The 17506-nt window shown below is 41.2% G+C and overlaps 1 protein-coding gene and 1 non-coding gene across 4 annotated transcripts in view; both read left to right on the plus strand.

Moving 5' to 3' along the window:
* CFAP58 (cilia and flagella associated protein 58) overlaps window positions 1-17506 on the plus strand; it is a 111642-nt gene that overhangs the window by 43656 nt on the left and 50480 nt on the right. For all 3 annotated transcript variants that reach the window (XR_012418195.1, XM_005566374.5, XM_074002666.1), the window contains 4 exons: window positions 10287-10427; window positions 11623-11846; window positions 14692-14803; window positions 17359-17463. Coding sequence is in view for 2 of the 3 variants with exons in the window: in XM_005566374.5 (XP_005566431.1) it covers window positions 10287-10427; window positions 11623-11846; window positions 14692-14803; window positions 17359-17463 (582 nt within the window). In the remaining variant the exon portion in view is untranslated. The remainder of the gene's footprint in view (window positions 1-10286; window positions 10428-11622; window positions 11847-14691; window positions 14804-17358; window positions 17464-17506) is intronic.
* On the plus strand, window positions 10738-10836 carry LOC123567029 (small nucleolar RNA U13). The gene has a single exon (XR_006689736.1). It is a non-coding gene; the product is annotated as a small nucleolar RNA U13 (small nucleolar RNA).

A 17506-nucleotide genomic window follows, 5' to 3' on the forward strand; every position in this document is an offset into this window, starting at 1 on the left:
GGGTTGATTCCAAGTCTTTGCTATTGTGAATAGTGCTGCAATAAATGTACGTGTGCATGTGTCTTTATAGCAGCATGATTTATAATCCTTGGGGTATATACCCAGTAATGGGATGGCTGGGTCAAATGGTATTTCTAGTTCTAGATCCTTGAGGAATCGCCATACTGTTTTCCACAATAGTTGAACTAGTTTACAATCCCACCAACAGTGTAAAAGTGTTCCTATTTCTCCACATCCTCTGCAGCACCTGTTGTTTCCTAACTTTTTAACGATTGCCATTCTAACTGGTGTGAGATGGTATCTCATTGTGGTTTTAATTTGCATTTCTCTGATGGCCAGTGATGATGAGGATTTTTTCATGTTTCTGTTGGCTGCATAAATGTCTTCTTTTGAGAAGTGTCTGTTCATATCCTTTGCCCACTTTTTGATGGGGTTGTTGTTTTCTTGTAAATTTGTTTGAGTTCTTGATAGGTTCTGGATATTAGTCCTTTGTCAGATGAGTAGATTGCAAAAATTTTCTCCCATTCTGTAGGTTGCCTGTTCACTCTGACGGGAGTTTCTTTTGCTGTGCAGAAGCTCTCTAGTTTAATTAGATCCCATTTGTCAATTTTGGCTTTTGTTGCCATTGCTTTTGGTGTTTTAGACTTGAAGTCCTTGCCCATGCCTATGTCCTGAATGGTATTACCTAGGTTTTCTTCTAGGGTGTTTATGGTATTAGGTCTAACATTTAAGTCTCTAATCCATCTTGACTTAATTTTCGTATAAGGAGTAAGGAAAGGATCCAGTTTCAGCTTTCTACTTATGGCTAGCCAATTTTACTAGCACCATTTATTAAATAGGGAATCCTTTCCCCATTTCTTGTTTTTGTCAGGTTTGTCAAAGATCAGGTGGCTGTAGATGTATGGTGTTATTTCTGAGGGCTCTGTTCTGTTCCATTGGTCTATATCTCTGTTTTGGTACAAGTACCATGCTGTTTTGGTTACTGTAGCCTTGTAGTATAGTTTGAAGTCAGGTAGCGTGATCCCTCCAGCTTTGTTCTTTTGACTTAGGATTGTCTTGGCAATGTGGGTTCTTTTTTGGTTCCATATGAACTTTAAAACAGTTTTTTCCAATTCTGTAAAAAAAGTCATTGGTAGCTTGATGGGGATGGCATTGAATCTATAAATTCCTTGGGAGGTATGGCCATTTTCACGATATTGATTCTTCCTATCCATGAGCATGGTATGTTCTTCCATTTGTTTGTGTCCTCTTTTATTTCACTGAGCAGTGGTTTGTAGTTCTCCTTGAAGAGGTCCTTTACATCCCTTGTCAGTTGGAGTCCTAGGTATTTTATTCTGTTTGAAGCAATTGTGAATGGAAGTTCATTCATGATTTGGCTCTCTGTTTGTCTGCCACTGGTGTATAAGAATGCTTGTGATTTTTGCACATTGATTTTGTATCCTGAGACTTTGCTGAAGTTGCTTATCAGCTTAAGCAGATTTTGGGCTGAGATGATGGGGTTTTCTAAATATACAATCATGTCATCTGCAAACAGGGACAATTTGACTTCTTCTTTTCCTAACTGAACACCCTTTATTTCTTTCTCTTGCCTGATTGCCCTGGCCAGGACTTCCAACACTATGTTGAATAGGAGTGGTGAGAGAGGACATCCCTGTCTTGTGCCAGTTTTCAAAGGGAATGTTTCCAGTTTTTGCCCATTGAGTATGATATTGGTTGTGGGTTTGTCATAAATAGCTCTTATTATTTTGAGATACGTTCCATCAATACCAAATTTATTGAGAGTTTTTAGCATGAAGGGCTGTTGAATTTTGTCAAAGGCCTTTTCTGCATCTATTGAGATAATCATGTGGTTTTTGTCTTTGGTTCTGTTTATATGCTGAATTACATTTATTGATTTGCGTATGTTGAACCAGCCTTGCATCCCAGGGATGAAGCCCACTTGATCATGGTGGATAAGCTTTTTGATGTGCTTCTGGATTTGGTTTGCCAGTATTTTATTGAGGATTTTTGCATCGATGTTCATCAGGGGTATTGGTCTAAAAGTCTGGGGTTTTTTTGTGTCTCTGCTAGGCTTTGATATCAGGATGATGCTGGCCTCATAAAATGAGTTAGGGAGGATTCCCTCTTTTTCTATTGATTGGAATAGTTTCAGAAGTAATGGTACCAGCTCCTCCTTGTACCTCTGGTAGAATTCAGCTGTGAATTCGTCTGGTCCTGGACTTTTTTTGGTTGGTAGGCTATTAATTATTGCCTCAATTTCAGAGCCTGTTATTGGTCTATTCAGGGATTCAACTTCTTCCTTTAGTTTAGTCTTGGGAGAGTGTAAGTGTCCAGGAAATTATCCGTTTCTTCTAGATTTTCTAGTTTATTTGCGTAGAGGTGTTTATAGTATTCTCTGATGGTAGTTTGTATTTCTGTGGGGTTGGTGGTGATATCCCCTTTATCATTTTTTATTGTGTCTATTTGATTCTTCTCTCTTTTCTTCTTTATTAGTCTTGCTAGCAGTCTATCAATTTTGTTGATCTTTTTAAAAAACCAGCTCCTGGATTCATTGATTTTTTGGAGGGTTTTTGTTGTTGTTGTTGTTGTTGTTGTTGTTGAGATGAAGTCTCGCTCTGTGGCCCAGGCTGGAGTGCAGTGGCCGGATCTCGGCTCACTGCAAGCTCCGCCTCCCAGGTTCACACCATTCTCCTGCCTCAGCCTCCCAAGTAGCTGGGACTACAGATGCCCGTTTGGAGGGTTTTTTGTGTCTCTATCTCCTTAAGTTCTGCTCTGATCTTATTTCTTGCCTTCTGCTAGCTTTTGAATGTGTTTGCTCTTCTCTAGTTCTTTTAATTGTGATGTTAGAGTGTCAATTTTAGATCTTTCTAGCTTTCTCTTGTGGGCATTTAGTGCTATAAATTTCCCTCTAAACACTGCTTTAAATGTGTCCCAGAGATTCTGGTATGTTGTATCTTTGTTCTCATTGGTTTCAAAGAACGTCTTTATTTCTGCCTTCATTTCGTTATGGACCCAGTAGTCATTCAGGAGCAGGTTGTTCAGTTTCCATGTAGTTGAGCGGTTTTGATTGAGTTTCTTAGTCCTGAGTTCTAGTTTGATTGCACTGTGGTCTGAGAGACAGTTTGTTATAATTTCTGTTCTTGTCCATTTGCTGAGGAGTGCTTTACTTCCAATTATGTGGTGACTTTTGGAATAAGTGCGATGTGGTGCTGAGAAGAATGTATATTCTGTTGATTTGGGGTGGAGAGTTCTGTAGATGTCTATTAGGTCCCCTTGGTGCAGAGTTGAGTTCAATTCCTGGATATCCTTGTTAACTTTCTGTCTCGTTGATCTGTCTAATGTTGACAGTGGGGTGTTGAAGTCCTCCGTTATTATTGTATGGGAGTCTAAGTCTCTTTGTAAGTCTCTAAGGACTTGCTTTATGAATCCGGGTGCTCCTGTATTGGGTGCATATATATTTAGGATAGTTAGCCAATTGATCCCTTTACCATTATGTAATGGCCTTCTTTGTCTCTTTTGATCTTTGATGGTTTAAAGTCTATTTTATCAGAGACTAGGATTGCAACCCCTCTTTTTTTTGTTCTCCATTTGCTTGGTAGATCCTCCTCCATCCCTTTATTTTGAGCCTATGTGTGTCTCTGCATGTGAGATGGGTCTCCTGAATACAGCAAACTGATGGGTCTTGACTCTTTATCCAATTTGCCAGTCTGTGTCTTTTAATTGGACCATTTAGTCCATTTACATTTAAGGTTAATATTGTTATGTGTGAACTTGATCCTGTCATTGTGATATTAGCTGGTTATTTTGCTCGTTAGTTGATGCAGTTTCTTCCTAGCATCGATGGTCTACATTTTGGCATGTTTTTGCAATGGCTGGTACCGGTTGTTCCTTTCCATGTTTAGCGCTTCCTTCAGGGCCTCTTGTAGGGCAGGCCTGGTGGTGACAAAATCTCTAAGCATTTGCTTGTCTGTGAAGGATTTTACTTCTCCTTCACTTATGAAACTTAGTTTGGCTGGATATGAAATTCTGGGTTGAAAATTCTTCTCTTTAAGAATGTTGAATATTGGCCCCCACTCTCTTCTGGCTTGGAGAGTTTCTGCCGAGAGATCTGCTGTTAGTCTGATGGGTTTCCCTTTGTGGGTAACCCGACCTTTCTCTCTGGCTGCCCTTAACATTTTTTCCTTCATTTCAACTTTGGTGAATCTGACAATTATGTGTCTTGGAGTTGTTCTTCTCAAGGAGTATCTTTGTGGCATTCTCTGTATTTCCTGAATTTGAATGTTGGCCTGCCTTACTAGGTTGGGAAGTTCTCCTGGATGATATCCTGAAGAGTGTTTTCCAACTTGGTTCCATTTTCCCCCTCACTTTCAGGCACCCCAATCAGACGTAGATGTGGTCTTTTCACATAATCCCATACTTCTTGAAGGCTTTGTTCATTTCTTTTTCCTCTTTTTCTTTAGACTTCTCTTCTCACTTCATTTCATTCATTTGATCCTCAGTGATACTCTTTCTTCCGGTTGATCGAGTCGGTTAATGAAGCTTGTGCATTTGTCACGTATTTCTTGTGTCATGGTTTTTATCTCGGTCAGTTCGTTTATGGCCTTCTCTGCATTGATTATTCTAGTCATCCATTCTTCCATTCTTTTTTCAAGAATTTTAGTTTCTTTGCGCTGGGTACGTAATTCCTCCTTTAGCTCTGAGAAGTTTGATGGACTGAAGCCTTCTCTCTACTTGTCAAAGTCATTCTCCATCCAGCTTTGATCCATTGCTGGTGATGAGCTGCATTCCTTTGGAGGGGAGATGTGCTCTTATTTTTTGAATTTCCAGTTTTTCTGCCCTGCTTTTTCCCCATCTTTGTGGTTTTATCTGCCTTTGGTCTTTGATGATGGTGACACACTGATGGGGTTTTGGTGTGGGTGTCCTTTCTGTTTGTTAGTTTTCCTTCTAACAGTCAGGACCCTCAGCTGTAGGTCTGTTGGAGATTGCTTGAGGTCCACTCCAGACCCTGTTTGCCTGGGTATCAGCAGCAGAGGCTGCAGAAGATAGAATATTGCTGAACAGCAAGTAATCCTGTCTGATTGTTGCCCTGGAAGCTTAGTCTCGGGGTGTACCCCACCGTGTGTGGTGTGGGGTGTCGGTCTGCACCTAGTGGGGGATGTCTCCCAGTTAGGCTACTCAGGGGTCAGGGACCCACTTGAGCAGGCAGTCTGTCTGTTCTCAGATCTCAGCCTCCGTGTTGGGAGATCCACTGCTCTCTTCAAAGCTGTCAGACAGGGTCATTTGCATCTGCAGAGCTTTCTGCTACTTTTTGTTTAGCTGTGTGCTGTCCCCAGAGATGGAGTCTACAGAGACATGCAGGCCTCCTTGAGCTGCTGTGGGCTCCACCCAGTTCGAGCTTCCTGGCGGCTTTGTTTACCTACTTAAACCTCAGCAATGGCAGGCACCCCTCCCCCAGCCTTGCTGCTGCCTTGCAGGTAGATCACAGACTGCTGTGCTAGCAATGAGGGAGGCTCCGTGGGCGTGGGACCCTCCCAGCCAGGTGTGGGATATAATCTCCTGGTGTGCCATTTGCTAAGACCCTTGGTAAAGCGCAGTATTAGGGTGGGAGTTACCTGATTTTCCAGGTGTTGTGTGTCTCAGTTTCCCTGGCTAGGAAAAGGGATTCCCTTCCCCCTTGCGCTTCCCAGGTGAGGCGATGCCTCACCCTGCTTCAGGTCTCGCTGGTCGGGCTGCACCAGCTGACCAGCACCAATTGTCCAGCACTCCCCAGTGAGATGAACCCGGTACCTCAGTTGAAACTGCAGAAATCACCCATCTTCTGTGTTGCTCGCACTGCGAGCTGGAGACTGGAGCTGTTCCTATTCGGCCATCTTGCTCCGGGACCTCAAGAAACTTATTTTAAACATTGCTTCACCCATGAGCGTTATGGGCTGTGTTAGCAAGGCTCAGTGTAATCCATTTGGTGCATCATCTCTTTCCCTTTAAAGGATGGCATTAGGTCTCATCTCTTACTTTCCCTGTAATACTCTATTCAAAAGATGCATTATTACCCAATAATGGGGTCCAAGTTGGAACTAATGTCATTCTACAAAATCCTGCTTTAGAACAAATGTCCTATACAAAATATCAATTATTCCTAATTCCTCGGAGTTTGACTTTAGCTAATATTTGTTTCATTTATGGCCTCTGCCATCAGGTGTCTACACATAAAGCTCCAAAGAAACATCATAATAAAATAAAATACAGGGCAATTGAGTCCTGTATTATTTGGACCTGGGCCAGCAGATTTGGCAGCTGGTGAACATGAAGGATGATTAAAAGGCTTCTGCTCCAGAGACTGCTCCAAATGGAGAATCCCAAGTCTGGATGGCTTTGGGTCATCGATTATAGGAAGGTGATTGCTTTGGACTTACTGTGGAACTAGGATGCCCTTTCTCCCCACATTTCCCATGAAGGCAAGAATGAGGAGCAAAGACAGAGGCCTCCCTGATTTATTATTTGAGGCTATCCAAGGTGACTTGCAATGGTGCTCCGACTGGATAATTTTGGCCTATCATTAAGCCCGTTTGACATTCTCTAGAAAAATATGACAGCTCAAATGTTGAGTTTTAGCCTCTTGACTTTTTTAGCCTAAGAATGAATCACATTTCACACAGGTCCCTGGATTTCATGCATCTAAAGTCTACCAACCAAAACCCTGAGGGAAAGGGCAGATTTTCTAGTAACTTTGCTCCAGAAGACATTTATCTTATTATTGCGAGTTGTACAAAGCTACGTGGGTACATAATCCCTCCCGGAGGGGCAAGCCGTTGCCTACTAGGTAGCCTGTGAGATACCCTTGGACAGGACAACCCAATTTACGACTTTTCCAAGCTGATAGGCAAACGACTATCTTTAGTAGGTCATCCTCATCTTCATTCATCCCCTTCAGCAGACAAATCTTGTCCTTCCATGTTTCTTTTACTTTTTCTGTTGCTACTAGCCTCCACTGATGCCTGAGGATCCTGTACACTGTCAGCACATTATGGTTATGACAGGATGTCAGTAGTTCTCTGTAGACATTGCTGTGTCTGCATTCATCTGCCCATTGTGTCCCAGGCTTGTTTCATCAGCACTGAAGGAGCCATCTCATTTGGAGTGTCTGCCTTCCAGTCCTAACAAGCCCCCGCTTCTGTCTTGTCTCTTTCCAATCATCCCACATGTATCTGACAGCCCTTTGATTCTTGGTGAATAATTCATCAGCAGATTCTCTGTGTCCAGAGCTCAGCACCACATTAGGGCCTGGCTTCAGGGCACCATATTCTTTTACTTAGTGGACTCTGTAGCTCACCATGGATGGGGAGCTGTCATCCATGTGAGACAGAGAGAGAGAGAGAGCCTAATTATTCTCATGGCTAGAAGACTTCAGGTGGTACTATTTGCTTTGCTAGATTTAAACAGATAATTTCTATGAAACTCATGTAGAGATCATGTATGAATGGGAGAAATTCTACAAGTATGACTCTTGAGATATGATTTATGCCCATAGCCAAATCTGGTTACAGATAATCCATAATGCCTATTGAAAAATTGTATAATTGTGGAAGTGGTGAGTAAAGGCTGTGTCTTGCCATCTCATTACAACTTCATACCACCAGTAACACTTGGATAGGTGCAGAAACCTCAGGTCCCACCTAGGGCATTGTTTGATGAGCTTTTGAATGCATAGTGGTTGTTGCCATCCTTCCTGAGTGAGATGGCTCAGATTTATAACTGCTAAATGCATTAGACCCAAGGTATTTTGTTGATGTTAACATTTGCTGCCAATGTCTAATGACACATCTTGTTTACAGCCCATACATTTATGACATAAAGAGACCACTCAGAATTTTGATATATTATGAAAAAAGTATGCAGTAATGCCAAATGCACGAGTGGTTTTACATTTCAGACAGATACTTTTACACACTGTTGATTGCATTTTAATATAACAGGGGTTTCATTTTGTTCTGCTGATGGATTCTGATCAGCTCTTGGCACGTAAGAACAGGGAAGTGAATGTTGCACATCTGGGGAAATAAAAGTTTTATTAAAGAAAGCATGAGCCAAACAGGTATTTTATTGCTGTCTTTGCTGTCACCTTAAATGATTATAGAAACAGAAAGGCTGGTTCTTCGCTCTCTTTCCTAACAGACAATCCCCCCAAGTGGTAAATACTAGATGAGATCTTTTCTCAATAAGTATTTCCTTTTGCTTATCCCTAGACCAAAACACGTTTCATGAAATGAACAAACAAAATGTCATAAAAGAAACCCTTGGTTTTATAGTAGCTGGTTGCATTCAGTTTGTGACATTACACATCTGTTACGAGGTACACAGTGTCTTTTACTGTTTGGATAAGTCTGAGGTGTAGAATTAATGACTTCTGGTTTTCATGGGGCAGGGACAGACCGTAACTAAAACTGGGTTGGTTCAAAGGCACTTTAAAGTATGAGGTTTCCATCATCTGGGTGTCATTTCTAGGTAGGCGGGGGTCCAAATACTTACTTGAAGGAAAAAATTATTACTCTTTTACTGACATTTGCCAACTTGCAAGCCATTGACAAGTTGAAACCTTAATATTATCTTGTCATCTCCCTTGTGATTCCAGCATGAGGGAAAGCAGAGCTCTTCCTCCTCATTTGCTTCTTCTTGTTCTGACCTGGTCTGTGATATCCCTCATCCATCCCAGTTGGGCATGGAACCTCTCAAATGCATATTCTTCTTTCCTGTAACATACGTAACTTTGGTTCCCCCACTGCATGCGCTACATAGTGCCTGGCACACAAGGCCTTTCCCTGTCTGCCTTAGCTGTTTGTGAGCCTTACCTCCAGCTATTCCTTACCTAGCTCTCTAATTCAGCCATATTGGCTGTTTCACTATCTGGTGAACACACCAGGTACTTTATAGTTTGCATGCCTTTGTTCTCACAAGCCTGACTGCTGAATGCCCTGCTCTCACAACACATACCCCTCCATGTTGGCAATATCTGTCAACTGCCAGTGACCTGACTGGTTCTTCCCTCTAAACCCCAGGCAGAAATATAAACACCTTTATGTGTATACCCATGTCCTTTTCACATAGATAGATAGCATTTTCACACTGTTGTTGGTTGTTCATCATCTTCAATGGATGGCGAATCCCTCAAGTCTTGCTTATCTTCTATATTTAATTTGGAACTCTTGGGTGGTGACAGTAGAAGGAGCACAGGCTTTGGAATCAAAAGATCTGGGTTGGAATCTCAATCTGCTACTCAATAGCTCCATGACCTTGGGCAAGTTATTTGCTTTTGTCTCTGTAATTGCATTAAATGGAGACAGGAGTAGCTACGCAAATGCCTAGTATCATGCCTGGGATATGGTAGGTCACAAACAAACTTGTGGAATACAAGTGAATGTGCACTTTGATGAGACAAATTGTCCTGCTAAAACTTAACAGTCCATAGCACCCTTTCTCCATAATTCCTATGATTTTCGTATAAACTTAGGGGCCAGATTCCGGTCTGAGCTCTCTGAGAAAGCATCCCTGCGACCCCCAGTCTAATGATGACTTTTTCTTTGACCTCCCATAATATCAATTCACTCTGTGTGATCATCAAGACGCTGACAAATTATTGCCTGGACTTCTTAATATTTGCCTAATATTTGTCTATCTTATCCTCTCATCTGGGTTGGAAGTGCCATCGAAGTAGAATCTATATATCTTTTTATAAATGACATCCCTTCTGTTTCATCAGGATGTTTTACAAGATAGACAGTTATTATCTTTGAGTAGTTTAATTTTGCTTACAAAGGGCTTTACCTTTGTGGTTCATGTGCTGGTGGTGTTAGGGACATTACAGGAGCTGGTACACATGGAGGCCTCCCCTGTCCTCGCCCCCACATCCTGCTCTGCACTATTCTTTGTGAATTCTCCTGGTGTTTAGCCGGTAAGAGATGAAGTGCTGCTGAATACCAATGAAGCCCCTGCTACACATATATAGAAAAATGATAGAAATCCCTCAAGGGCACAACTCAGAATAAACATGATGACTGTAATGTTCATTGCTATTTCTTTATGAGTGAGTGTGTGTGTGTGTGTGTGTGTGTGTGTGTGTGTGTGTGTGTGTGTGGTAAGCTTGTTTTGCTTGTGACAGTGATCAAACTGTGTTAAATGAAACATCAGAGGAAAGAGTAAGAAGCACAACTGTACATCTGAATCCGGTCCCTGTCGTCCTGGTTTGTGCTGTAACGAATTGAAATTTGCCTGTATCTTCCACTCTTTGTCAGGCTGAGCTGCAGAAGCTGAGACAACAAGCCCTGGAGACCAAACACTTTATTGAAAAGCAAGAAGCTGAAGAGAGAAAACTCCTGCGAATAATTGCTGAGGCTGACGGGGAGAGGTTGAGGCAGAAGAAGGAATTAGACCAGGTAGAGCACCTCCTCGTCAGACTTACAGACCTCGTCAACAGACACGAGTATTTAATTCCACCCTTCGAACACTCCTTCCTCTCTAAGCTCTGCCAACCAGCCCTATTGGAAGAACAGCAGCAGAGACCCATCTTGTATTGATTAATTATGAAATATTCACTCCTTTATTTGACTTATATTTATGAGCACTTCCCATGTCTCAGTCACTCCTCTAGGCACTAGGGCCACATTGGCCACCAAGACAATACGGTTCATCCTCAGGGAGCTTGCATTCTAGTATAATACAGTTGCTCACATATAATTGCAATGGATAATTACGTGATTTGATCTTGACTGGATGTTCACATGTATGTGTAAGATATGCCTCCCTCACACCTTATCACAATGTCAGCACATTACCCATCCAACATGAAAAAAATGAAAATAACAATTTGGGAGATAGAAACCCAAATGCATAATTTGGGGGTTAGAAATTTAACTGCTTTCAGGGACCTGGCAGAGAGAAGTTGGCCAGTGCAAGATAGAAGGAAGTAGTGGAACTTGGCAAGAGCTAGCCCGCCATGAAGTCATTCAGATTTGAACATTTATAAATATAAAGGATTTGGAAATAAATAAAACGACACATACATAGGCTAAAGATTATTAGATGATTGGACTATTATTATTATTATTATTATTTTTGAGACAGAGTCTTTCTCTGTCACCCAGGCTGTAATGTGGTGGCACCATCTTGGCTCACTACAACTTTCTCCTCCCAGGCTCCAGTGATCTTTCCATCTCAGCCTCCTGAGTAGCTGTGACTACAGATATTGCCACTGCACCTGGCTAATTTTTGTATTTTTGGTAGAGATGGGGTTTCACCATGTTGGCCAGGCTGGTCACAAACTCCTGGCCTCAAGTGATCCACCTGCCTTGACCTCCCAAAGTGCTGGGATTACATGCATGAGCCACTGTACCCAGCCTTGGACTATTATTATTAATATTATTAAGGATTATTTGTTGTATGATGTTTTCAAAAACTCTAGTGGGAGGGGTCCAGTGTTGATTGTCTAGCCAGCTCTTTCCAGTGCGCAGCCCACGTGGTGCCCAGTACATGTGGGTGTTTGAAAGATACTCATTGAATGAATGGTGCTGCCACAATGAAAAGCTAAGGCTTCTTCTTTCCTGGTGGCCATGCCCCTCCCTACCTTCCTAGGTCATCAGCGAGAGAGATATCCTGGGGTCTCAGCTTGTTCGGCGCAATGATGAGTTAGCTTTGCTCTATGAGAAGATCAAGATCCAACAGTCTGTGCTGAATAAAGGGGAGAGCCAGTACAACCAGAGGTTGGAGGACATGAGGATCCTCAAACTTGAGATCAAGAAGCTTCGCCGGGAAAAGGGGATTCTTGCCAAGAGTGTGGCTAATGTTGAAGAACTCAGGTAATAGATAATACAACTCAGGGCTGAGGGCACAGTGCAACATGGGGAACTCCTAAAATCACTTCGTAGTCATGCTTGTTGCTCATTGAAGGTCTTTATCGAGTTGTACAAAATGAAGTTTACAGGATGAAATTATTAACGAATAATAAGAACAGCTTTTCCATAACGTCTCCATTGTTCCTATGCTGTGTCACAAAAATGAACCAGCTTCCTTTCAGGATGGTATGGGCAAGTGCAAAAAGGTTTTTAAAAAACCATATTCTGGAGTTTACAAAATAATTTTCAAGGAAATTAGTTACAATTCAGAAATTTTTTCCCCCGATGAGCTTTCTTAATTTCTTTAATACGTCAGTATGCAAGAGAGGGAGCATCAATATTGAAATTTAATCTGGTAACATTTGCACATCTTTTTCTTGGAATTATATACAGGAAGAAAAGAGGTGGAAAATATAATTTTATCACTACTTGAAAACTTCGTTTCCTTAGAAGGCGGCCAAATTTTATATCTCACTCTTGATTTATCTTCTGCAGCTTTCACTTTAGCTTAGTGCGCCTTCTTCTTTCTTGAAATCTTGCATTACACAAGATCTACTTTCCCTTTGGGAAAACGTCACCATGTTTTATAAAGGCAATTGCAGGAAACCAAATAAGAGTTCTGGTATTTTTTCAGTAGCTATCCTTATTCCCCACAGACTTGTAGATGAACAGTATCTTTGACCATCTTGGAATAAGGACATGGTTTGGATCTGCTTCTCAAATCAATTGGGTTAGAAGATAGTTTGGATATTTAAATGCAATGAATATATTCAGGAATAGCAAGGTTGCCACTATCAAGGATAGATCAATACTTTTTTGTTTTCTTTTTCTTTTTTTTTTTGGAGTTGCTTGTATTTCAGATGATGAAAGTAGTACAAATTCATTGTAGAAAATGTGAGAAATGCAGAAAAAATATAAAGAAGTGATTAGAAAATCACTCATAAGTTTACTACCCAGAGATACCACCATTGACATTTTGGAGACAAATGGATTCATTCTAAGTAACTATTGAATAGTCTCCAAACCATCGCTAAACTTGTCAGCCATGAGTTATTTTTATTACATACACAAAGGACGAAATTTTATCCATTCCCATTCAGTATTGCTAGTTTGTTGATAATATATTTTATTTTTCTTTTCAATGGGAAGAAAACTTAATAAAGGCTGGAGGCAAGCTAGCATGAATTCCGATCTGTCTTGCTACCTACAAACTGTGTGACCTTGGGCAAGTCACTGAACCTCCCTGAGCTTTGGACTTATAGTCACAATTAAACAGCAAAACAAATCAATGTGCCATGTACAGAGTCTAGTACAAAGCAGGCCGTCAAATATGGTAGCTAATACTTCTGCCCTCCCCTTCTGATGACATTCTAGAAAATTGAAGTGTTAAAAATATGCTTTTAATTCTAAGCAGCTTGCTCTGAGCGCCCTGTTGAGTGAACATCATGCAGTTAATTCTAATGGTTTGTCTTGCTAATGAGGGGAAGTTGTATTATTGGTTTAAATGAAGCGATTAAGTAAAAGAGATGGCTTAGTATTAGTAATCTGCACCCCTGCAGCAGGCGAGGACAGATAATAATATCCTTATTGCCCGTGTCAATGCAAGTGCTTGCTTCTTCTCTGCCTCCCAACATCTCATTCTATAGGGTGACAGCCAACTCGCAAACACTGAGGATGGCTATTGCATGTTACCTATTAACTAGAGATTTCTGAAGATTTTAGCAGTGTATTTCAGCCAGAACTAGATATTCAGGACTTTTTCAGCCATCTGTACAGTTGTGGAACTCAAGATAAAGTATCATCACAACTCCTAACTTGGGTTTCTCAACCTGGGCTGCATGTGAGAATTGCCAGCAGGACTTTAAGACCTATGAAGCCAGGGACCCATGCTAGACCATGAAACAGAATCCCTCTAAGGATTGGGTCCAGGAGAAGAGGTAGTTTTCAAAGCTCCCCAGGGGATTGCAATGTGTAGTGAGGGTGGAGATCTATGCCCTGACTGGTGTTAGGTTATCACCCGAGCCTCAGCATATTGCTGTCAGGTGCTGAGTTTGTGGACTGTAGCCTGTTCACTTATTACGACTATAGAGACATTTAGAAACATTAAACAGTGTATTTAAACTCTCATAATTCACTGCTGAAATGGTTTGGCTCTGTGTCCCCACCCAAATCTCACCTTGAATTGTAATAATCCCCACGTGTCATGGATGGGGGCCAGGTGGAGATAATTGAACCACAGGGGTAGTTTCCCCCATACTGTTCTCATTGTAGTGATGTAGTGAATGAGTCTCATGAGATCTGATGGTTTTTATAAATGGGAGTTCCCCTAGAGAAGCTCTGTTGCCTGCCACCACGTAAAATGTTCCTTTGCTCTCCCTTTGTCTTCCTCCATGATTGTGAGGCCTCTGCAGCCATGTGGAATTGTGAGTCCATTAAACCTCTTTCCTTTATAAATTACCAGTCTTGGGTATGTCTTTATTAGCAGTGTGAGAAAAGACTAATATAATCCCCCTGCCCTTTGTTCCTTTCATATACTTATAAATTTCTTGAGTATCCAGAATCATGACTCTGATTCTGAAGCCCTGGCACTTTTTTTTTTTTTTTGAAAGCGAAGCCAATTCTTGAGCTCTGCAAGAATTAATATCATCTGTGTCTTGCCCAGATTTAGGAGGCTGGTCCCAGTGTTCACAATATTCTCCCTAATTCCAACTTTTTATATAAGACGTAGTATGTATGCAACCAATTAAAGATAGACAGGATATTCAAACGGGTGGATAATTCTTTGCAAAATCAAGTTTGTCTTATTCAGACAGGAGTTTTTTCACATGCAAAGAGAATTCTTGAAGGAGAGGACACGCTGCCGAGCCCTGGAGGAGGAGCTGGAGAATCCCATGAATGTGCACAGATGGAGGAAGCTCGAGGTAACATCTGGCAGTGCGTTCTCCCCATCCCCAAATCTCTCCTCCTATCCCACGCGAAGCTTCTAACCTAAAGCACAACGAGAAGCGAGGTTTTATTTAATGCTATGCAAATTGTCACCTAAAATGTAAGGCTGGATCAGATGTAAATTGAGTTCTCTCAGAACCAGATGGTTCATTTGGGTTTTGTTTTAAAAGTCTTGCACAAAATCCTTTCTACCTAAAGAAAGCCCAGTGAAAACTGTGAACCTGCCTCACCAACTGACATTTATTTTTCTGGCTTGGGTAGGTTTTGGTTAACCAGTTATCCTGAGGCTGCCTATTAGTCTTGGATGTTCATGGCCTTTAGTGATGTTGGTCACCAGCATCTCTACCATCTTTCAATTGATCTTTGCATCCTTTTATTACTTACAGAAAATATGGTTTTGTGAACTGCCCTCTTGTTGAAAGCATGGTGTTAGCCAAGCCCTTTCTCTTAGAATCTGGGGACACAGCTAAAGTCTCATTGGAAGGGGATGGATAATCAACTTCATATTTAATTTTATTCTGTGGCTTTCTGGTAGTCATTACCACCAGCACTGAAAATAACAGTTAAAGACAAACTCTGCTTATTCAAGAAAAAGAAAGCTATCTCCTTTAGTTGTAACTAGCAATGTGCATGCCAAAAGCGTCTTCAACTAGATGAATGATCAGGGTATTGGGAGATGTAAGTATGTCATATAAGATAAAGCAGGGCAGGTATAAGAAAGAAAATCAGCCAGGGAGATTTTTGTTTTTCATTTTTATTTTTTTTCTTTAAGAACGGAAAGGACAATATGTATTTTACATAGGGACCTTTAAGAGAGGAAAAAATAAAAATTCCTTTATTTTTGATTTTAATTTTTATTTTTTCCTTATAAGAAAGAAAATCAGCCAGGCAGAGTTTTGTTTTCCATTTTTATTTTTTCCTTTTAATGAAGAAAGCATTAAGGATAATGCATTATAAATTGTTATGTAAACACGAGGCCTGAATTTTAACAGCATCCAGCCCTGCCAGGTGAATGTGTGCCAAATCTAGTCCCAATAGATGGATATCAGTTGGCCCTGCTTAGTATTTCTCAAGCAAAGTCAGAGTCAATGGCATCTCTTTTTCTTTTCCCTTTTGGACCCTCATTCCTTCCTCTTCAAATGCCAAGAGTGATGTAGTTTACTAACCAATAGTAATATGCGTATGTCTGCAGAAGCGGAGATGAAGATTTTAAATTTGTTTACTGTCACATTAGTTTACTCTGTGTGTTTTCATGCAGATCTTTAAAGTTTCCAATTCCACATCAGTTTCTATTAGAAAAATTAGAAAATAGAGACTCTGGGAGGCAGTTGAAAATATTTAGCTGTTAGATTAATTCAAAATGTCAGTACAGTTGAAAGTGAAGCCTTGGCTCAAAGTCTAGAGGACAAATTACCAATTTATAACTATATATCTTGTTTTGAATTGTACATAACTAGTGAGGGATCATCAGAGCTTTGTGGACTGATACTTCCATTTCAGAGCTAAATGCCATGGTAGTGCTCTGCTGCCAATGATTAGCAGAAGTCCACATCCTGGAAACCATCCCCATCATAGACCGCAGTGAATCTTCCTGCTGACAATTACCCAAGGAGAATCCTAAGGCTGAGTGAATTAGGGAGCTCTGTCTCCTTCCATTCAAGAATTTTAGGGGCTGGGCACAGTGGCTCACACCTGTAATCCCAGCACTTTGGGAGGCCAAGGTGGGAGGATTGCCTGAGCCCAGGAGTTGGATACCAGCCTGGGCAACCTAGTGAGACCCTGTCTTTACAAAAAAATTAACCCGGTGTGGTGACATGTGCCTGTGGTCCCAGCTACTGGGAGACTGAAGCAGGAGGATTGCTTGATCCCCCAGAGTTTGAGGCTGCAGTGAGCCATGATCGCACCACTGCACTCCAGCCTGGGCAATAGAGTGAGACCCTGTCTCAAACAAAACAAAGAATTCTGGAAAATTAAGTAAACAGAGGAGACGGTAGGGTAAGCTGCAGAGCATAGGAATTGAGAACTATGCCTTTGGGGCTTGGCATATTTGGGCTTGACTCCAGCTCTGAGCCTTGCCACTCTGGGTAAATGACTTAGTTTCTCTCAGCCTCAGTTGTCGTATCGGTATAAAAGGAAAAGACATACTGTCTCCTAGGGCTGTCCTGCAGCTAAAGTATAATATTGTATAAAAAGCACTTAGTATAGTATCTGCATGGCGGCAAAGAATCATATATCGAGCATATTGGCTACCATTATTGTTATTCCCACTGGTGGAATAAACACATTTACTTTGTATTTATAGAATAACTAATGCCATAGATAAAACATTAGGAAAACTGCAGTCTGCTTTTTTGGGGACAGGAATTTATGATTATCTCATCTATTATACTTTATTTTTGGTTCTAATTCTCTCTGTATTAGGTCTGCAGTTTCCAATAGACTTTAATAAGACAATGTACATTTTAAATAGAGACCTCAGTGCTTTGAAGTTGATGATATCTCAGCTGCTATTGTTGTTCCCCTTGGACAGGCCAGCGACCCCAACGCGTTTGAGCTGATACAGAAAATTCACACCCTGCAGAAGCGTCTCATCAGCAAGACTGAAGAGGTGGTTGAAAAAGAGCTGCTCCTACAGGTAGCATTTTTGTTTTCTGTACTCATTGTACAAGTGGATTGCC

The sequence above is a fragment of the Macaca fascicularis genome, chromosome 9 (genome assembly GCF_037993035.2).
Source record: "Macaca fascicularis isolate 582-1 chromosome 9, T2T-MFA8v1.1".
NCBI lineage: Eukaryota > Metazoa > Chordata > Mammalia > Primates > Cercopithecidae > Macaca > Macaca fascicularis.